The 23786-nt window shown below is 42.4% G+C and overlaps 1 protein-coding gene across 1 annotated transcript in view; it reads right to left on the bottom strand.

Moving 5' to 3' along the window:
• Positions 1–23786, bottom strand: part of EPHX2 (epoxide hydrolase 2) — a 634386-nt gene that overhangs the window by 57267 nt on the left and 553333 nt on the right. Inside the window, exons 16-18 of the mRNA XM_069233731.1 lie at positions 15242–15311; positions 7219–7299; positions 1326–1384 (exon numbers count right to left, since the gene is read on the bottom strand). Of these exons, the coding sequence (XP_069089832.1) occupies positions 1326–1384; positions 7219–7299; positions 15242–15311 (210 nt within the window). The remainder of the gene's footprint in view (positions 1–1325; positions 1385–7218; positions 7300–15241; positions 15312–23786) is intronic.

Below are 23786 nucleotides of genomic sequence, written 5' to 3' on the forward strand. Positions count from 1 at the left end.
GTGCCTCGTTGTAAACAGCTTTATCCGCCAAGCTGTAATTAGATCCCCATTTCCTTTCTGTTTGCACCTTTTTTTAATCCAGCGCAGGAGAGAACCACTGAACGGACAATCCTTAGGTGTGAATGAAGCTTATCATGTTCCCCATGCACTGGTTTTCCTGTTCTGGGCTGACCACACTCTAGGCACCACAGCAGGGTCAACAGCACAACCTGCCGCTTGCCCTCGTGTTCCATAGAAGTAATTCCTCTCTTCTTCCTTGGGGGCTGGTGTCCATGTGAGCCAGGGCTCCATACCAGATCTTGATCTACATTTCTCACATTTTTCAGCTCAGTTGCTGGTAAGAGTTCAGCCCCATAAATCGCTCATCAGCTCAAAATGAGAACACCAACTTGAACCATTTATTTTCTCACTCTACAGCCCTGGCCATTTATGATCATAAGGAGGGAAGCATCACATCCTGCCTGTATCTAGGACATTTTGACTACAACAAGCAAGGAAGCAGGGAATAGTTAAGGACCAAGGCCTGATTTAGATCTTGGCGGACGGGTTTACTCTGTCACAAACATGACGGATATACCGTCTATCATATGACGATTCCATTATATCCTATGGAAATTCTATTATGGCAGATGAAATATCCACCACTTTTGTGACATGTTAACCCATCTGCCAAGATGTAAATCAGGCGTAAATCTCAGGTAAAGTTGAAAAGTGGACAAACAGAATGTAGGAAGAAAGTGGTGGTGAAAAATACAGAGGGAAAAAGCAGACACACAGTGATAAAGCAGGGATGAAATAGAGCAGGTAAATTTCTAAACAGGAGTTGACCAAAGAGAGAGTCTTAAGGAGATGGGGTCATGAAGGCGTTATCAGAAGGAGGAAATTAAAACGTGTGGCTCACCAGTACAGAAGTGGCACTAAAATCCAAAAGAATGTATGATTGCTGCGAGAGCCACTGTACACAAAGCTAAAAGGAGGGGATTGAAAACGTATTCTTTGGGGAAATGATAGTGGTGGGCTTAAAGTGAACACACGAAAATACAGAACAGAACTAGTCAGCGGAGTAGGTACCAACTGACAATACAACAGAACAAGAGACTGAATGGTACATGAGCTCAAGAGATGAGACTCCTGAACAATGTCAAAAGCTGCATGAAGATATATAATAAGTGGTGAAACCTCATGGAAGATGATTTGTGACAGCTGGGACCTGAGAACTTAGGCTTAGAAGAAAAGCAAACACCAGAATAGAAAGGGGATAGCCAGCATAAATGAAACTCGAATTGAGGTATGTAATTTCTTTCTAAATATATCATGTCCCTTACCTTTCAACTTGTGTCCAGTGTCCACATTCCTCAATGTGGCCTCGTGTTAGGTGGGGAACCTTAAAAGACAGCAGTCGCAAAAGAAATGAATAAGGCAAAATGGATAACTCTAAGATACATAATAAAATATGACTGTATATATGTGTATATATACAAAAAATAGGGCCTGATTTAGATATTGGCGGATGAGTTACTCCTTTACAACGGTGATAGATATCCCATCCGCCGAAATTAAATCCCATTATATCCTATAGGATTTCGATTTTGGCAGATGGGATATCCGTCACTGTACTGACAATAGTAACTTGTCCGCTAGTATCTAAATCAGGCCCATAGTATTTTTTTTAAAGAAGCTCTTAGCTCTGTACAAAGTTTAACAGAAAAGATCAAATACCTGCAAGATCATTAATATCAAAACCATCAACATAAGTACGTATTGATTAATAAATTCCATGAGAAATTTACTTTATGAACTATGGGCCACATGCACTAAGAGTGTGGTTGCAAATTGTCCACAGACTTTTAGTGAATCAACTGATTTTCAGAAGTGACCGATGTACTAAAATGTGACATTGCAGTCATCATTTGCAGGGTGTCATAGAATGACTGACCTAATGAATATTAAATAGGCAGGTTGTAATTTGTCGTACTTTCTGTGATTGGCTACAAACACAGGGATGGTGGCCTGTAAGGGATATCATAGTACAATTCCATGTTCTTTAAAGGAGCTGGTGGCGCTTTATTACAAAAGAAGGTTTCCATTTGGGAACACTTCAGGGGGCAGACAGAGGTTCTTTGGAGCAATGCTCCTCCCTCCAAGGCTGCTAATTCCTGATGTCTGAAATTGCTCAGTGGTTTGCAACAGTGATACATTACATACCATATCACAGTGTGGAAGGAACACCCCTTACAAATGACGGTTTGGTATTGGGGGACACAAATCCTATTTCACAAACTGGCAAAACCTTTCCTACTCATAAAATGGGTTTTGTATATTAGAAAAAAGGCATTTTGTGGTTACAAACCCAATGATTTTGTGAGTCACAGGGTTTGTGATCGCAAGATTATTTCCTACATCTGGCAATATGTTGCAATGGCATTAAACCCCCAATCAAAACTAAGAAGAAATGCACATGCAAGAAAATGAATTACAATCAGGGAGCTCTCGCATTGTGTAGCCAAAACGATATTCAGATTCAAAAACTTTGCAATATCATCGATAATGAGGTACAACTTATTTGTATTGACTGTTCAAACTCTTTTTCAAATTGTATTTAAGTTCACACATTGTCTTTGTTCTTTTTGTGTCTAGATGAGCATGTCTGAGAATTGCAACTCAGTGCCTAGCCCTGCTGCAACAATTACAGTGGGCAATTCCATGTACTGCTCTCGGATCAGAGACTGCGATTTCAAGTTTATTTTTCGCTAAAAATGTCTTAGACTGCTCCGTAAGACAAATACTACTGCTGCCTGGTTATTTGCTTCACAGGTCTAACATTTGTGCAGCACTCACTATAACCAACCATTGCTTATGGGAACTGAACCGATTCCCAACTTTTGTACCAATGCTTCCCACATTACGGCTAAGCTCGACTTCTCAGGGCATAGACACCGGTTGGGAGTGGAAACTAGGAGGATACGGAAAACTGACAAGCTTCTGCAGCAGGATTGTTCTTGTGTGAGGTCAAAGCTGGCACTGGCCCAACCTACAGGTCTCAGCAATGTTCCCCTTTTATGACTCTTGACACGACCTGAGACCAGTCCTACTGACCAATAATTTTGCTTCAGCTATTTGGGTTTATTTTTATTCCCATGCAGTTAAGCTTGTTAACTGACTTTTCATGCGACCACCATGCCCCTAACATGGATGGGGCCACAATCCTAATAGATTTTCCAGGTAGAAACACAGAGAGCTATGTGGCTATGGAGAACTTCTCCTGCGGAAAACAGATGACAACCCTGTCCTACTTTCTCTCTTCTTCTTTCCTGCTACATGGATAGATCCCATGAGGTTGTCTACAGGAGTCTGCTCCCATCCGTAATGTGAAGGCGGCCACATCAGATGTAAAAAGAAAAAAAAACAAATCAGTGCCCTCTTTTAACCACTACAGGTCCTCTCCCATGCACTTCAGTCCCTCAGCAATCCTGTCTCCATTGCCTGTCCTCAAGTTCCAAATCACCACTTCAGCTCTAGGTTATCCTCTTTGCTGTTGTCCCGGTCGCCAATCACTTGCAGGAGCCAGTGCAGTCTCACTATCCTACCACTGCACTGCAGTAGGGTTGAGGTTGGGCTGGACTTAAGGAGATCCCCTCTGTGACCTCAGTGTCCATAAACAGCCACAGTCATCTCTCATCTCTCATGCATCTGGTCGTGGGGTTTGCATTTCTTCCCCCTATAGGGCAGGGTGCTAGTTACCAAGGATATAACCCTCCTTCGATCCTCCAGTACTTTGAAACAGATCAGCAGCTGCAATGCTTTGATGGATCCAGTAGCATATTCTCTTTGTACCCCTTTCAGTTTGAGTGCTTGCACTACTTTGTCCTATCTACAACCCATTGCTGTCCCAAGGTTCACCGTTCTACCATATTGGGTGTTTCATTTGCCTACAGGTTCTCTTTTTCTGTAATGCCCACCTATGTCATGAAAATGTGAGCTGGGCACACACCGGCAGCTGGATTCATGAGACGTTTTTCCCAGTTAAATTCACAGAACTGTAATAGTTTAGCTATTTCTACGAGTAAAACTAGTAGTTCCCTAACTATGGACTTGCATTTGGGGACCAAACTTGTTTGTTGGATGCTAGGTTCATCTCTACAGTAGCCCCTCATGTGAGCTGTAACCTCGTAATATTGCTTTTTCCCTTAGGACCCAGGTACAGTTGCTACTAAAAATAGTCTTGATATAAAATTGTCAGGACGGTGTTCAGTTTATGATACTCCAAAAACTTTTTAACCATTTTCTGAAACATTACACACACCATTTGCCAACAATATAGCCATTGCCTTCTAAGGAAGCTTTATCCCCACCTGCAGACACGCAAGAACAGTGGTTCACAACCTTTTGACTTCGGTGGACCACCACTTTATCATTATTGGAATCCAGGGACCCCCCAATGAGTCATTACTGAAAGCTGGGGACCTAATCTGTTAGTATTATTATTTTTTTTAAGCAGTTGCGGACCCCCCAAGGAGGCTTCACGGACTCTCAGGGGTCCTCGGACCACAGGTTGGGAACCACTGCCCTAGAAGATGAAACCAGGAATGAGCAGATTGACTTGTCTGCATTCTGAAGTGGGGATAATCATGCAAATCTTGACCAGTAACCTGGTCCATCCTCCACTAAACATTTAGGATGTAGACCTTAATACTATTAGGCACGTTCCTTTCAATTGTAGTGGCGTAGTACCCCATCTGTTGCCATCGGGAATATGACTAGTACACACCTGGAGAAGTATAAGCAGAATCAACATGGGACTCAAAATAAACCATCAGACAATTTTGAATGTATCTGCCTCTCCATCTCTGATACCCATCCTTGTTCTTATCTTTACCTATTCTCCCTCCACAGCCCTTTGCGCTATGGATTATAGCCACACCCTGCCTTACACAGCTATTCCCTGTGACACCCAAAACTAATATCATCTATTCCACGTCCCACCTGACCAAGCCAGCTCCAGGTCATGTTACCTGTCCTCCCTGTATATAATCCACTCCTAATTCCTTTGAACATGTTAGCCCTTACCAACTACCAACCCTCACTACCACCTACCTTAACAACCCTGTAGTTCACTGTAACACATTCCTTCCAATCCATGTGACCATCCCTACCCACCCCATGAGACCACTGATGAGAAGGAGATATCACACTCACTCACCACTAAATACACAATATCCACTAACATAGTCTCAAACTTACCCCATCTGGGTTAGATCACTCCTCCATCGTTCCTGGCACACAACCTAGAAATCTGGTTCTTCCTGGTACATGAACCCTCCAGCTTCCCAGACCCATTCACACACTCATTTGATATGATCCTGGTGTCAAGAGAATATAGAAGAAGCATGTAAAGGACAGGATTGTCCTCTAGAGTTGTAGTTTAGATGGTACAAATAATGGGACAGTCAGTCTGTACAGTGGTAGCAGTGATAAAGTTATAATGAAGGTTGGAAGGATTGGGACTGCAGAGAAAGGGGGTGGAATTCTCTCTTCGTAAGGGCTATGTGATAACACCTATCATACTCATTAACTGAGCTTCCACATTTGTTAGTATTAAAGTCTAACAAAGATCCTGCTAGCCAATTCTCAAGGTGTCCTCCAACAATTTGTAACCCACATTCTGGTGAGCAACACAGGTGGCCTGATTCAGAGTTTGGCAGATGGGTTATTCCATCACAAAGGTGACAGATGTCCCATCTGCCTTTTTACAATTTCATTATATCCTATAACTCTAAATTACCACTAAAGTGTTTCTCACACTTCCCCAATTCTATTTACATTCTGTAATCCTCAAACCCATCAACATCAAGGAAAACCAAACACTACACAGGATGCATAAAAGGTCAGAGTCAAACACAAAGACAGATGTTTTAAAACCTTTTTTTAATCAAAATGGTCAGGTGTCTTCTATGTTTCTGGTGGTAAAGTTTACCAAAGCTAAACAGGCACATTAATTGCCTCCACACTGTAGTAAAAGAAGATTTACACTTAAACCACTTTCAGGATCACAGCTATATATGTCAATATATTGTAGACTCAGGGGGTCATTCCGACCCCGGCGGGCGCCGCCCGCCGGGCAGAAATCACCCAAACACCGCACCGCGGTCAAATGACCGCGGCGGTGATCACAACTTTCCCGCTGGGCCGGCGGGCGATCTCAAGCAGATCGCCCGCCGGCCCAGCGGGAAAGCCCCAGCAAAGATGAAGCCGGCTCCGAATGGAGCCGGTGGATTTGCTGGGGTGCGACGGGTGCAGTGGCACCCGTCGCGATTTTCAGTGTCTGCTTTGCAGACACTGAAAATCTTAATGGGGCCCTGTTAGGGGGCCCCTGCAGTGCCCATGCCAGAGGCATGGGCACTGCAGGGGCCCCCAGGGGCCCCACGACACCCGTTCCCGCCAGCCTCTTCCTGGCGGTGTAAACCGCCAGGAACAGGCTGGCGGGAAGGGGGTCGGAATCCCCCTTTGCAGACACTGTAAATCTTAATGGGGCCCCCAGGGGCCCCACGACACCTGTTCCCGCCAGCCTCTTCCTGGCGGTGTAAACCGCCAGGAACAGGCTGGCGGGAAGGGGGTCGGAAGCCATGGAGGATTCCCTGGGGCAGGGGAAAGCCGGCGGGAAACCGCTGGTTCCCCTTTTCTGACCGCGGCTTTACCGCCACGGTCAGAATTGCCCCGGAAGCACCGCCAGCCTGTTGGCGGTGCTTCCTCTGCCCTCTGCCCTGGCGGTTACAAACCGCCAGGGTCAGAATGAGGGCCTATGTATCTATACCTGCTGGATGGCCTCTTCGTAGACCTCTCCAAAACGTACAGAAGTGGCCTACAGTCTGCAAGATTTTCACAATTATAATAAAACAGGACTCTCAATACTTACCTTATAAAGTACTGCAAGATCTTTGTGAGGAGGCTATATGCCAAACAGGTCAGTCTACTGATGCAAATGCATTCAATTTAATGACGTACACATTGAAATAAGCTCTATAAGGGATCACTCTGCTGAGATGAGTTCTAGTCACTCCTGGTAACTGTACAAGAGTTAGCATTGCTAGGAAATGTAAAGTAGCTCATTGAGCCAGTGAATAGCTGGGAGATTTTGGTATATGGCAACTGCCTTTTAAGATGGATCAGTCACACATAATGCGTTGCTGTGGTCTGGATTAGAATAAGGTATTGACTCACCCAGTTTTCCATTCCAGTAGTCATCTTCGGAACGAGAACTTTGTCCTTGCCGGCTGTGACCATCAGAGATGGGACCATGATCTATGATGGGGTTTAGGAAAAAAATCACAAAACTAGAGTCCATGCTGGGAAATTATCCTCATTTGAAAGATCATCTTTCCTGCTTGTGTTGTCTGCTTTCATGATTATACCACATAGTGTTTTATGCAATCTTAAGGTAATTTACAAAATGTCAATACATGTTTTCGGATTTGGGGAGGAATCTATACGGAAATGGCTTTATACAACTATTAAGCAAATAGGAAGGAAACTGTAGAGCACTATATAAATGAAGTCAATGTCCCATGTTATTGATGGAGACCTTTTGCTTTTTGCTCAGCAAGAACTTCCCACCTGAGGGTTATATGTAAAAACTGTGACTAAAAAAAATGTTTTCCAAAATGATGATCTGTAAAGGTAGTGGTGATATAAAGGTTTTGTGACCTATGTTTATTTCAGTTAGTTATACAAAATTGTGTGGTACAAAACTCACGCCCACGGACCACAATTTAACCCTCAATCTAACTCTTAAATCTACCTCTGGACTAAGCCTTTCCTCTCTAACACTAGCTGAACCCCTTGCCCTTACACTAACCCCACTGCCTACTGTGACCCTAATCATTACACCATTGTTTAACCTTCATTTACACTAACCCCTAACTCCAGCCATGAACACAACCCAATCATTTTCCTAATTTTCACCATAACGTATTACAAATTATTGTGAAGAGTCATTAGAATTTATTTTTAACCTTCAAAGATTAGATATATTTTAACACATTTTAAGGAAAACAATATTCTGTAAAATAAATTAGTAGTAAACATCTCGACACATACTTTACATATCACAACTTTGTTATCACTACACATTTTCTGCAACTCCACCTTAATTTTACTAGTGTAGTAGTTTCTGATATCTGGTGTGCGTTGATCTGGAAGCAGTGCAGGCTGGTGATACTTGATACTTGGTTGTAAAACTCACTCTCTCCCAAGCAAGCAGCAGCTGATGGACTGATTGTCATCATATGACAGGCATATCCATTCGATGACAGGGATGACATACAATGACACGGCTGGGACCCACAATCAGATACCAGGGCTGATCAATACATAGGACAGGCATTATCATCAAATGCCAGGGAGAACTATCATATGATGAGAGATGGCCATCGTATGCCACAGACAGTAACAAAACGCCAAATATGCCCAGCAAATGCCACTCTGCCCTCAAGAGATGCTTGGGGCGAGTTAACTCCTGCTGTGTCTGATATTCTGATTCCATCATCTTGCTCCAGGACTGCTGAAGTTAGACTTCTGCTCACCCAAAGGGATAAAGAAATACAAGATCCTTTCTATTTACTTATGGGGACCTCCCCTTTAAATATTTGAGGGTGCAGAAGATCTCGAATAAGGGCAGGCAGTGCTTGCCTGGGAAAATTCCAACTGACCAGTTGGTACTAGACATTTTATGTGAACATAGAATCTGAGCTGTTCAGACCCACTGCAACTGAAGAAGTCAAATGAAAATACAGGATCTAGTCCTGAAGATTTTATTTGAAAGAAGCCCTGCTGTTAGAACTAGTATGAAAAAATTACTTAAAAAAAAAAAAAAAAAATCTTTGGGGAACTTACCAACTCTCATTAACCTTGGCAGGATAAAACATTTGAGTGGGAAGTTTGAGACTACAGTATAGCTGCCCACACAATGTGTTCGAGCCCTCTGGAGCCTTTGTCTCACACACACCCTTACAGTTTGGTCAGCTGAAGATCTATTTCCTCCAGAAATGTTTATAAGTCTGAAGGTAAAACCTTTTATCTGGGCAAACTACCAACTTGTATTCGACCACCATTTGCTCACGGGTTGGCCACAAAAGGTCAAAGTTAATAGCACAATGTAATTGATTTTATTTTTTGACTTTCCCACAGCATAACTTTGATTGTGCCTTTTACCATATTGCGCAGTTTTTGTTTTTTTCAGCTTTAAAAAACTTGAGTCTTATTCCGTTTTTGATTTTTTAAATACTTTATCTAACCGCAGATTCCCCACCTTGTGAATATCCCCAGGTGCAAGATCATTTCGGGAAAATTCACAGTAGTGATCCTGCACACCGGCAAATGACACAGTGCGATTACGCGTCACCACAACCCCGCTTCTGAAGTGATGACTTTGCTGCATATAAGCGCCATCCATGAGCACGAACGTCAGCATCTTTCATTAATACATCCATGCCCTCAGACACAGAGATGACTCACCAATTGAAAAACCAGATTCCTAAAGTGGGATCTTTTTAAATGGAATAGACCATACCATAGATCAGGGAGGTACAAGGGTTATGAGGAGTCTGCAGTTAGAGTATCCACCAGAAAGAGAGTTCCCAAATGTAAGTAACTTGCTCTTCTGACAAATACTTCTAACAGCAAGTTCCTCACTTTGTGAACAGATACCAAGGCGGTATCTCCCAAGATGGTGGGTATGTGGGTTGGCTCAAACTAATAAGTCCAGTAGGAGCAAGCAAAATTGCCATCTCAACCGACCTGACTGTTGAGGTAATAGTGCTTTGTGAATGTGTCCACGGATGCCCATGTAGCTAGTTAATAAATATACAACAGGCATCTGTGTACCAACAGAGTGGTAGCGGCCTTGGCACTGGTGAAGTGAGCTCACATTCCATCTGGAGGCAGCTTCTTAGCCAACGTGTAGCAGATCTCGATGCAGATAGTAATACATCAAAAGATTGCTCATTTCTGTAGAGCCATGCCATTCTTTGCCCAGAAGACCCCCACAAAGAGCGGATCATCCACCCAATATTCCTTGGAACGATCAATGTAAAAACTGAGCACTCACTTGAGGTTCAAACAATGGAGCCCCATTTCCTTTTTCGAAGGGTGGGCAGAGCAAAGAAGATCAGAAGAGTGATGCTTGTCCAACGTGAAAAGATTCCACCACTTTCAGTAGAAACCCCACTCAAGTCCTTAGCACCAGTTTGTCCGGTGCCAATGTAGTATAAGGAGGCTTGATTGAGAAGGTTTGAAGTTCAGTCATCTGGCATGTGGATGTTATCAACACCAGGAAGGCCATTTTCATGGTGAGTAGATGCAATGAACAAATGTGCACCAGTTTAAAAGGAGTACACATCAGAAAGATGAGAACTAAATTTAAGTACTACTATGGTGCTACAAAGATTGTTCATTTAAACACATGTTGCAAATGTTCTAGAAAATGCATCACAACCAGTGATTTGAACAAGTCTGGTTGGTCTGGCAAATGTAAAAAGGCTAAAAGAGGGGAGGCAACCTTTATCTGCACCCAGAACAAGGCCTTGCTGGGCCAAAAATAAAGCAAACAACAAGACATCTCACAGTTTTTCCTGCAATGGGTCTAAGTGCCGGCTGCCACACTACACCACAAACTTGTCCCAGTGCGTTTCATATTCAGATTTAGAGGAATGACGCATGGCCACCAGGACGAACCCAATGACCTCGGGGGTGGGGGGTTCAAAAGATCTCAACTACCTCCACTCATCTCCCCACATGCAGATGCAGATTTGAATGGTATATGACAAATTGGACATTGTTTTCCATGTCCCCTTTTGTATATTTTGTAATGTATATAAATATTCTTCTGATTCTCAGCCCTGAAGAAGCTCTTTGATAAGGAAGTGAAACATGTTGGCGTTTGTCCCGTTTTCAACATGAAGAATCTTATATATTATAAAGGAATTCTTCTTCAAGGAGCTGAGTATCTGAAGCATTACTGAAGTACTGTACTTTACACAGTAGTGAATTTATTATACTCTTTTGTTGCCTCTATAATACATTTCACACTACTATTGGGGCAACTGACCACAGTGGAGGGCCATAAGGTATTTATATATAGTGAAACATTTTGGAGAAGTGTGCTATAATAAGGCTCAGTTGTCTCCCTTGTGCTAACAGTTTTATTAAATGGCTGTTGATACTGAGGACATCACAGAGTGCAATTGTGTCCGCTCATCACAATAAAATCACACTAATCGGGACCACTGTAGAGCATAACAGTTTCTCAGTTTAATCCCCAAATGAAACAACACTGCATCAAAAGCCCAGGCACAGCCTCATAGGCCCAGGTACAGCCTGAGCATGATCAGGCCAAACTACTTTGTGCCTCAAAATGGAAGTCACATCACAAGTGATATCTCACATGCCCGTTACACCAACCACACAATTGTAGGTAAATTCATCAGAAAAATCTGCAAAAATGTTTGGCACACCCCAAAATATTAGAATTTACAGCTGGACTGCTCCCCATCTAAACAAGTACTTCCGTATTTGATGCTACGTAGTGGTGGCACTCCACGCCTCCTGCCTCATCTCACCATATGGCAGGACTGGCCCATAGCCCAGTATGCCCAATCACAGGCACTTATGCCAGGTTCTAATTTTATATAACAAAACAAGCCCCAGATGCCAACTTATACCAAACACACACCCAGCTGAAGAGTCTAATGCCTTCAATACACAGATGCAGCCCCTCACTCCAAAGTCACCCTATGTCAAGCAATATTCAAAAGCAAGACTTGTTTTGTGAATCAGAGAAAGTTGGAAAACTATATAAAAACGAAACACCTGAGCATAAATATTATACACTTTCTGGTTGCAAACGTGTGAATGGTTGTACAGAATGAATGAATACAGTCAATGGCTTACACATGAATCATAGCAATTAACCGAGAGTGGGGCGAATATCAAACATGAACCCTAAATGGGGATGGAGCGTGTTCAATAACAGCCCTGGGATGATCCTAATTGGCATTGGAGCATACTCCAGACTGCATCGGCCAGTTTAGATGAAAGGGCAGTCAACATGCTTTAGGGCAAACAATGGATTAGGGTTTCCAGCCTTCTTTGGGAAGATCTGCAGATGAAAATGCATTCGTGCAAATAAGTGTCTTTAATGGAAAATGACATGAAATGCTTCAATAAGTTTTAAAAAAGTGACAAATCCACATCTTAACACATATTCCCATGAAAATAACTGCAGAGGTATAGATAAAGCTAATTTATAAAAAGAGGAAACCCATTGGTACTCTTAACTTTTCCTGTACACTGAGATAAAGTGATCGCCAAAATAGGATACTCCTTGGTGTAACAATCGCTCAGCACTGACTCCCTATGGAACAAATCATAAGGGACCTCAGGCCGTGGCACATTTATGCCTAGTATGAAACGTGCAGTCACATTAGAGCACTGATAATATGTCAACCAGATACAATTAATGCTTTTTAATCCTGGACAAAGGAATCACTTTTGGTGTTCTTTAAGCTGAGTGTTCAGATAGCATTTCACCCTGCCACGACTGGGCCAATGCATTGAGAGTAATGTTGATTTGTTCCCCATAGGTTTTCATTGCTGGGCGTCTACAGTTAAAAGGTCTAATCCACTGTTCCAAGCATGCAGAGGAAATTACATATTTACACCCTTACTGGATGGCCTTTAAGCAAGAAGGCTGAGAAAGGATGGTTTCCCAGTTTAGTTAAGTAGATATTCTTTGTGATGACTTGAAACTCATTAGAATTTTACTCGGAAGACCAAAGTCGCTACTTGATGGTACTGTTGGTCACCAAATACTTCCTACTCCTCAAATGAAGACTACCAGAAGAAGTATTCCTCAAAGCAAGGAAACTGAAGAACATCTGGCCTTGAATTCCTTTTCAATATGGAGCATTAAGCATACGTTTGGTAGTAACTATTTGATACCAATAATTAAGAACCTTAGAAAGGTGACCTTTCTAGGTAAGGGTCATCATACAAAATGGCGGTGCTTTACTCACTCACATTTATCCAATAAACACAGGCTCTGGCTTATATTGGCACATTGGGCCTGATTACGATCTTGGTTGATGGGATACTCTGTCACAAACGTGACGGATATCCTGCTGCTGTTTTCCAAGTTCCATAGGATATAATGGAACTTGTAATACTGCGGACGTGATATCCGTCACAGCTGTGATGATGTATTCCATCCGCTAACGTCATAATTAGGCCCTTTGTCTCAAGGAGAATTTTTATTAGAGGCCCCTTTCTTTGGAGCTCACTGAAGGCCTCATTATGCCGTCTCCAGGTGTGGGGGTACTGGTAACTCCAGGGGATAGAAGTAAAAGGGACTACAGGTGGAACCCTGAGGCTCCCAGAGAAATTAGTCATTACTATGAGAATGGGTAATTACAGGCCCGATTCTACAGGTAGTTCCTCATTTTGTCCCATACTTTCAGCTGGAGATTTTGGCTGCTATCAGGGGTGTTGCAGCAGCTCTCATAATTCTGATGTCGGCAGCTCATTGAAATGAAAAAGGGCCTCCTAATTTGGCACTTTGGTGACAAAATAACTTACAGATGTATGTAGAGGCTAGAAGCGTGAGGACTTACAAACGTTTTTCCCATGCTACATTCTTAAGTCTATGCTTTAACTCTTAAGCCAAATGAACTTCACAACGGTTTTAAAGTTTAAACAAAAGAAAATTAAGGGAAGAAACTGCCACTAGTTGCCGGTTTCAGCGATAAATTCTGAAAGCAATTTGCTTTTATTAGGAGAATTCTCCTGCAACAAATGAAAGTGGGAAACGTCTCTCACAAAAACAGAAAGACGAAACATATAAACTGAAAAGCTATGAAAATTGGGAGAACGCCAACGTTTGCTAGTTGCACTCATCTTCAAGGGCAAAGTTAAGAAGCTGCCATTGTCAAAACATAAAACTGGTGGGAAGTCAGTGCCACACATATATTGGCCTTCACTGGAGGGGAGGTAGGACCGCTGCCGATTTAATATTTTCTTCATGATATGCTCTTCTCCACTACCCTCTCACAATGCCCCTTCCCACCTGCATTACCAGAGAGCACCCTTCCTAAAATCAGCAGGCCTGTCACCACTACCATGGAAAAGATAAGTGTTTGTTGCTTACGCTTCTAAGTGTCACAGATAGGGCTTTATCAGCAAACAATATAATAATTCTGAAGGGAACTACTTTCTTTGTGGATGTGCACCTTGTGCAAGGGTAAAATGCGTCACTCACAGTGATGATAGCCAATGGATGAAGTGGCTTGTCCCATCCTGTATGCTGCAATGGATGTAACATAAATCTAAGTATCACAACAACAGACTAAAGACGAAGAGGGCTGCTTGAAAGACCCAATAAGTGAGCATGTTACAGATGCAGCTTTAGTAATATCAAAAGACTTTGACTAACCCCAGATCTAAAGAATAAAAAAGAAGTCTCACAGTAACTCTACAGAAATATTTTGTGGGATTCACAAACCAATTTTCACAATCTGTGCTAAATTGGGAGAGAGTACACGATGTGCATGTGTGAATTCACAAAGGGAATGTGTGTGTTCACGAAATGAAATGCATGTGCACAAATGGGCATTATGTTCCCATGCAAATTGTGCTCTTAGGTGCATGCCCGTGGTGAGGGAGATCGTAATTACAGCACCATGAGCACCATGAGCACCCCCCTGTTCCCTGCAAATGTCCTAGCACAATGCTGCCACAGGGATTGGATAGTCTAGCATCCAATGTCCAATCTAAAGTCAATACCCAATATTCCACCGCTCCCAGTTCATGGGTGGGAATGGAAATGCATGCATTCAGACTGAGGCGTCCTTCGGTTCTCATACATGTCAATGCTGTTCTTGTTGTTGTAGGTGTGGAGGTGAGTTGAGCTGAAGCCAGTAGGCTTCCGTCTCCATGAGCACATGGCCTGGATACGGAAGGCGGGGAGGGCTGAAAAGTGAAACCGCAGAATCTCTGCTCATCATGGGGCTCTTCCACTGCCCATGGATGCTGTGGGCACCAGGATACACAAACAGCAGCAGCACATTTCCAGAGTGCAATACGCACCTTGCAAATTAGCAAACTGTTCTGCTAATCTGGAGCACTGTACTGAAGGTACTGTATTTTCATTAATTTTAAACTAACACAGGGGGTGGAGAAAAGAAGAATAACCTACCTTCTTGCTAGGCGCAGTGCAGCCCCATTTCCAGTTCCTCTCAATGTGCCGGTACCAGTTTAGAGGACCCCTGCACAAGGAAATATATAAGAGAAAGGCAGAGTACTGCATAAAAAATATCACAAACAAAGAGTAAGGGAGTTGCACTACATCAGCAGTACAGAATTTATGCTCACTACAAATTTCATCAACAGAAAAACACAAGACCAGGTCTTCATCTGCTACTGCAAACCAACATTGTGCCAGCATCAGAGATTTCAATTTTGTTGTTTTATTATTTTAAGTAGTTCATTAGCCCGGACCTCGCAGCCTCAAGGGCAGCAGAGAATTGCACAGAGGAACAAAATACTTGCCTTTCAACCCGCAGATTCCTTCCCTTAGAATTATCCCCAGGCCTCAGAATGCACCCGGAATTTTTTTCGTAAGCAGTATTCCTGTACGCCGGCAGGTGGCATCGTTTGATTCCACGTGGCGTACAAAAAATGTAGTAAGTGACAGTACGGAGATAGAAGGCAACAGAACACAAAAGAGATATGCTATAGGATTGAGTATTCATATTATTTCGGAAGCTCTGTAGATCAGGATTCAGTCTAGCCTGATCAGCAAGGCAGTCCCATAGCCTAGGAGCCAGAGGAAACAAAGGTTATTTATATCTTTTGACTGTTGTATCTTTAGGAATTTCCAAAATTAAGCCTATTCTGTTTCTGTAGATCCACCAACCACCCATTAGTTCTAGTTTATTATTCAGGTGGATAGAAGACCAGTGTTGATCAGTGTATGATTTAAATAGGCTATATTGAAATATGTAATTGCTTCCAGATGGAGCCAGTGGAGAGGTCTTAATATTAGGGTGATCCCATTGACATTTTTGGGCCCAGAAACCAAGCATACAGCAGAATGGCTTTTAGGTGGGTGACCATGAATTTGGGAAGGCCAGCCAGTATTGCCTTTCCTCAATCAATTCACCAGCATCCATCGCTACAGGAAATCACATAACTACATTTCCCTCTAGCCAACTCACTATTTTTCCATCAAAACCATCTTTAATAAAGATAAGCCAGAGAAGCAGTCTTCATTTCCCACCATCAATCTGCAAAGAAAGTGACATCACTGCATTCCCAGCTTTTATCTTTAAAGGGAGTTAAGTTGCTTGTTTACATTCTGAACTATCTGTAAAAAAAACAAAAAGCCACCAGAGAAGTAGACTTCATTCTCCCACATCCATCTTCATTGGAAGTGGCATCATCAGCTTTCTGCTAAAACATCTTTAAAAGAATAAGACAGACAAAGGAACTTCATTCCTCAGCATCCACCTCAATAGGATGTGAAATCAATTTATTTTTCAGCAGCAATCTCTACAGGAAGTAACATTACTGGTGTCACGCCAAAACATCTTTTCATGAAGATGCTAGATAAGCAGATTTCATTCCTGAGCATCCACCTCCACAGGAAGTGATACCACTTTTTGCTTTCGCTCTACGTCAATCATTTCCTCAGGGCATTATACCACCCAGGTGTCCCCAGCCAATGGTGGACACAGACCAGGATGTTTAATTTTTGGTCTGCTAAGGGTGGACATAAATAGGGGAATCTCCTATTGGGGCCTGTTAAGGAAGACATTTCCTGTTTGGGCCTTTTAGGGTCCGAAGGGCCTTCTGCCAAAAACCCTTGCTCCATCGTACCTCATCATGTGCCTCGCCCAGCACACCACACTGACAATCCCAACAATCACACCCAGACCACATAGACATTCATATATTATCTTCACAAAACATAGACTGTACAACATACACATTCCACTAACCACCGTGCACTCTCAGCTACCAAACTCATGATCATATATTCATGCCCTGCACTATCCACAGTAGAGATATTGCAGACGTCTTCACCTACCACCACCCTGATGCAGTTTTCACCATAAGCATTGCTCATACCAACATCCTGCCTCTTCCCAAAAGCTACATCATCCAGCATGCAGACAGTGTTTTTCAGAAGGGGTGATGCCTTGCTTTCATCTATAAGTAACCCTGATCCTGCACTCCAGCCAAGCAAGTAACGCTGAAATTCATGGAGCTTCCCACATGCCACTTCTCACCCTCTGCGATTAAATGTACCACCTTCCATCTCAGTTAAGCCTCTTGGACAAAAACTTCATGCATGAATTCTCAGACCCCTTTCCCATGTCATCCATCTACCATGCACACACCACCATCCTCTGTGACTTCAACCTCCCAGATAACTCAAGTATGAAAAAAACAAGGAAGACTCTCCTCAACCTCATCAACACACTCAACATATAGTATTAGTTTCCCACCTGACAAACTCAAAGTGCTACATCCTCGACCTCATCTTCTCTGCAACACAAACCACTCAATATAAGCCTCTCATACCCAGAAAGTCTAATAAAATAACTTGATTTGTTTAGATTCGTCCTGGCACACTATACCAGAAGGGTTCAAGAAATCTACAGCCAAAGAAGATATGGTCAAGTTCCCTCTAGATCTTCATTACAATTCCAACATAAATCTGAGTCAGTTAATTGGAGTTTGGCCAGTCTACCAGGTGACCAGTATGCCAAATGAAAAGTGAATAACATGGATTGTATGAGAGAAGCTATAATTTTATTGTGTAGCGAAGTGGTGGTAAGGGTTAAACGATGCTTCTCCGTTGGTAGGTTCCCGAGTAACCTTTTTAAATATTTGTCCCACTTGGCAGGTAGAGGTGAGCGTGGTTTGAATGTACGAGAGATTAGAATTTTGTATATTTTAGAGGCGGTGTGGCCTACAGAGACCCAACAGTCTGCATCAGCACTCTTCTAAATGACTTCAACGTATTTCTGTCAAACCATGTCAACACCTATACTCTAAATAAAATAAGAATGTGCAAGTTGAATCATTCAACACTCTGGTACTGCAACAGGCTTAGCTGGTAATAAATACTCCATCTGCAGCCAGGTCTATTTTTGGGTTGGAGTGACTGGCCCATGATTCTTTTTGTGAATTACTTTGCTGACCATGAGGATGATAGATGGAAACTATTTTCTTGACCCTTTATCTCCAACTCCTGTGTTACAAAAGTTGAGACTCAACCCATCTTCTCATTGGGGCTTGGAGTTACCAACATATTTGCATATTTTGTGCCAAATGGGAATGGGGTGTTTTGGGTTAAAATTCCTATTCAATTTTGAAATCAAGGGAAATTGTACAAATATTACATACTGTATATTTTCTTGGATGACACTGTCACACCAAGTCCATTTGCCAGCCCATGGGACATGAACACAGTCAAGCAGTGCTTGCTTAATCCAACTGGATATGAATTTAACTTCATAACACTGATCTCTATCTCAAAGCTGTTACTATCAAGAAATGTACTGCTTACATCATTAAAGATACCAATACAGTCATCATTTGAGTGGCCAATGTGAACTTTATAGTATATTGAATGGAAACTCTGTCATACACTATATACACTATATAAGGTGGCATCCCAAAGGTACAATAATAACAATGTAAAACTGATCTTAGAGAACATTCAGGTACTTAATTTTAGTCGCAGGATCCAGAGAGTTTTCCATTAATAATGGTGGTACGCCTTGAATCCTTTCTTGAACCAAAGTATAAGTGTACATTGTTTGGCAAACCAAAGCATGATCAATTTAGCATTTAATGATATATTGCTTCCTGCATGTCTTTAAGGCCAGATAATATATTTTCCAAAATGACACTGTACAGCAGGCATGGATGTTTTTCCCTCATGGATATGGTATTTTGTGCAATAGAGACTTACAAAGTGCAAGCTAATACCCAGAAGTTTGTGGCATTAAGAAAAAATATAGGCAGGGTCAGCATGACGTATTCATAAATAAAGGTTTTGAGTGATTTCCTGAATTCGGGATGGTGGTCAATAGCTTTGGGAGGGCAAGGAAGGTCATTTCAAAATTTAGCAGATAACCAGATGATATTGATGAAACCTACTCTACAAATAGAAAGGACCCACTGTTGTTTACAGCGCGACAGACCAAGCAGAAGGATTTGATAGAGATGCTCCTTTTGATCAGGAGCCACTGGAGAGCAGATGCACAACCAGATCCTGAAGTGCTTGTAATTTAGCGATAAATTGTTTAGGACACCAAGAAAAAGACTATTACAATAACCTAGCCTTGAAACAATGAGAGCTTGAGAAACCATGTTGTATGATCATCTAGAGGAAGTTGAGGAAAAACGTTCTGTTTTGCAGACCCATTTAATCTCCATGGGCAGTGGCGGCTGGTGACATTTCCAAGTGGTGGGGCGGGGTGCAAGTGAATCTCGACTGACATAAGGGCAGTTTGGGGGGGCGGGTCGCTCCCTGAGAAACCTTTGAAAGAAAAAGGGGTAAATAATGCTTGGAAGCGAATTTTTGTAAAGAATTGCTAAAAAAAAAAAGCAATAAAAACCTAGGCCACTCATAGAATACACATGACAACTGGCTTGACTCTTAGTTCATTAACTTCACTGCTGTAGGAGGGCAGCTGAATGTTTCTAGTACGTTTTTTCTTACAACTTTCACTTTTAATAAATGCCACTCAACACAGTGGTATAATAATAATTCTGATGTACTAAGGTGAAAATGCCTCCGCATGTTAAAAAAGTACCGTTTTTTGTATTTTGAAGATGCTACGTAACATGCGTTGAATGATTTGCATAGTATTGTAATATTCATTTATTCCCAGGATTAATCATTCAGCGTGCTCTGTAAACAATCCGTTACGCATTGTTAAAACAAGCACTGGCTAAGGAGTACAAGAATGGGTGAAGCATTAGAGACCCATTAGAGTGATTCAACTACACCACTAACCAAGTAGGCTGATATGGCTAATCTGATTTCAAGGGAGTCTTTTAATCATAGACTGAAAGTGAGCGCAGTGAAAAAATTAAAAGGAGCAGGTACTCATTCAAACAATTCAACCGTATGAGGAGCCGCTACCCATCAACCACCTGCGAGAGAGTGAAGTTAGTGAAGACTGGGCTAAGATATTAACACATTCATTTATAGGGGTTTCCAGTGCCTCTTTGAATACTTCAGAGCTATGGAATTATGCCTGAGTCCAACACCTCCCCGTATGGGTACAGCAATCGCCTGCCAGCCTACCCTCTGTTTCACATCCCACAAGAAGTAGGTACTTCTGGGGCAGGAATGGCCGCTTATAGTGAAGGTGCAATGAGATGGCTTCTTGTGGAAGAGCTGAGTGCTGCATGTGGCCTTTCCATGGAGCATCTTTCGTTGAAAGCAAGGCACCACTTTTTTCAGGAGTAGACTAGTGCCTATATGTACTACGGCTTTCCACAAACACCGTATATATAGCATGTTTAGAATCCACATACCATCTTGCCAGCCGACATGTTGCTGCTGCTGTAAACTTTGGGTTCACTTCACAGGGAGTTTCCTGCAGGATCTCCTCTGAATCACAAGGAAAGATGGAACTGTCTCCTGCCCAGAAAATGCACGATCGACAAGATGGTAATGAAAGGGGCCTACACAAAGGGCTGGTCATTCTACATTCCAGAAAGGAGAGCTACAGTCTATGACGCAATACTTCAGTGATCATAGGGAACTCAGAGGATTCCCAGAATAATTGTGTTTGAACACACAAACCTCTGTGCAGACCAACTTCAGCAGCTGTCCGTCGTTGTGCTTCACGCCCAAAAGCAGTACCATCCAGCTTGTGTTTATCAAGTTTCACTGACAAGTCAGAGGAGAGTGTATATGTAATAAGATGCAAATATTCCTACGATGGTGACACAGTGGTCATAAATGACTCTTAATTTGCAAGGGCCCAGAGTCTAGACCACATACTTGGCAGACGACATGCATGATTAATTGCCTCATTATGTTCAGAAGATGAAATTAAATGATGAAAAACAAAACAGAGCGCTCTTGTGCACTTTTAAACTTTTGCAAAAAAAGATGTTAACATGCTCTCGGTATTTATTTATTTTTGCAATTTTATATAGCGTGGACATTGCCCAAAAGCATCAGAGCACTTTAAAAACACACAGAATACTGAGTTACATTGGGTTACATTAATAATAATTAAACTGGTAAGTTTAATAAAGTAAATAAGTCTGGGCGAGGGTGAATTAAACAAGATGTCTATCAAATAAGAGGAGCTTGAAGTCCTTTTTGAAGGTTGCTAAGCAGGTGGTTAGATGAGAGTTCGAGGAGCAGGGATTGGGCATTTCTGGAACCCCAGTTTGCTCCGGAGATTTTCAGTTTATCATTTAGATAGGAGAGTGAGGAGCAGTGCAGCTCTCTGTCGGTGGTGCAAGTGATTGTAACTTGGGCCCGCGCTTCAATGGGGCCATTGGAGGGTTAGAAGGCAGGGGAAAGGTGGTCAAATTTTTTGAGACCTACAACGAAGCATGCTGCAGCATGTAGTGATGCTCTCAGAGGGCCTAGGTGACCTTTGACAATGCCTGAGAGAAGTGCAATTCCATAGTTTAGTGTAGAGAGAACAAGAGACTGAACCACTATTTTGAGGTCTTGTACCGGAATCATTTGTCTGATGCCCCAAAGCTGCCTTAGTTGATGTCGTGAGCACTTGGCCATGGATGCTATGTAACTGTGGAGATTAATACGATTGTCCAGGGTGATTCTGAGTGATCTGGTACTCATGACGACTGCAGGGCAGCAAAAGAAGGCAGGGAGGTTGGCCATTCTTATGCATGTGTTTTTGCTTTCTGAGAGGAAAGCAAAAGAAATTCTGTTTTAGTTGGGTTAAGTTTTCAATGGTGGTTAGACATTCAGTTTTGAATTATTGAGAGTGTATTTGAAAGCAGGGCAACGTTCTCTGGGGAATGGATTTTCATGTATATTTGGGTATCGTCAGCATAGAAGTGAAAGAGAATCCCTGAGTTTCTAAGCATCACACCTATTGGTTCTAGGTAGAGGTTGCAGAGGGTTGCGGAGAGGATCAAATCTTGGTGTCCCACCTTGGTGAACACAGACTCATCTCAAGAATGAGTTTCCCATTTTCACAATTTGGGAATGGTTGGATAGGTAAGAGGAAAACCAGTTGAGGACCGTTCCCCCACATCCCATGCGTAGTTCAAGAATACAAAGGCAGTCATTATGGTTGACAGTGTCGAATGCGGCAGATAAATCCAGAAGGCAGGAGTTGCCAGAGTGAAGGATTCAAAGGAAATCATCAACTATTTGGAAGATCGCAGTTTCTGTACTGTGACTCTGGCGGAATCCTGACTGGAGAGTGTCTAGGAGGTTGTTTGTTTGGATGTGTGAGGCTAGTTGTGACGCTACACAGCTTTCGTTTACTTTGCCTGAAAATGGGGGTGTGGAGACTGGGCGGTAGTTGTTCAAGTTGTCTGTTTCAAGAGTTCGTTTTTTTAAGAGGGGAGTGATTTGACCCATTTTTTGTTGTTTGGAGAAGAGACTCTGATTAAGAGAGGAATTGACCAAGGTGGTCCATATGGGAAGTACGTATGGTCAAGAGATTTGCTGATAGATTCTGGAATAGCATCCTGATGGTGGTTATAGGGTTTTACTCTGGAGATAGTTCATAGTAGGTCCTGTTGGAGAGAAAGATGACCATGGTTGTATTGATTTACACATTAGAGATTCAACCATTTCAAAGGAGTTGTTATTGGGAAGCGAAATATGTACGTCTCTAACTTTTCTATCAAAGAAATCCACAAAGTAATTGCAACAAGACACAGATGGCTTGGGAGCCGAAGTAATTGAGGGGATAACCTCAATCAGGCGCTTTGGTCTATTCTTTGTAGAATTCACGAGTGCTCTAATATGGGAGGATTTGGCTCTGAGAATCTGGTCTTTGCATTGTTTCCTCGCTATGCGAAGCTTAGTCATACTCAGGAAGGATGGTGCTTTTCTCCATCCTTTCTCGTATTTTCTGAAAAGCCTTTGTTCTTCATAAAGCTCTTTAGAGAACCAGGACCTAGAGGGTTTTGTTCTGAATAATTGGCACTTCAGTTGTGCACATTTTTCAATAACCGATTCCATGCAGGAGTTGAACGTGTTGGTGGCCTCGTTGATGTCAAGATGGGGTGTGCTCATAATTAGGGAAGGAAGGGCAGTGATGCCATAAACAATATTTTCTCTTTCTTGGATTGCCCATATGTTTTGGTGTAATAACCAGTTAGAGAGAACGGGATCTGCATGTGATCAAACCAGTCGACTGGAATGGGATCCCATGTCTTAAGGTAGGAGAAATTGGAGATTATGAAATCCAGAATGGCGCCTTTGTGGTGTGTGGGTTTATGGCAGTGTTGGAGATTGTTGTCTTTGAGAAAGGAGATAAAAGTGTCTATGTCACTACTGCCCACGTCTCCCCAGTGGATGTTGAAGTCGCCAAGGAAAATATTGTTGTCAGAGCTGATAAGTTGGGTGGTGAATAAATCAATGCATTCCTCGATTAAGGTGTTGTTTTGACCTGGTGGATGGTAAATCACATTCAATCTGAGGTTGGAAGAAGTGGATGTAGACAGTTCCACCAACAAGCTTTCGAAGAACTGAAAGTGAGTCATTG

This window comes from Pleurodeles waltl, chromosome 5, assembly GCF_031143425.1.
Source record: "Pleurodeles waltl isolate 20211129_DDA chromosome 5, aPleWal1.hap1.20221129, whole genome shotgun sequence".
In the NCBI taxonomy this organism is placed as follows: Eukaryota; Metazoa; Chordata; class Amphibia; order Caudata; family Salamandridae; genus Pleurodeles; species Pleurodeles waltl.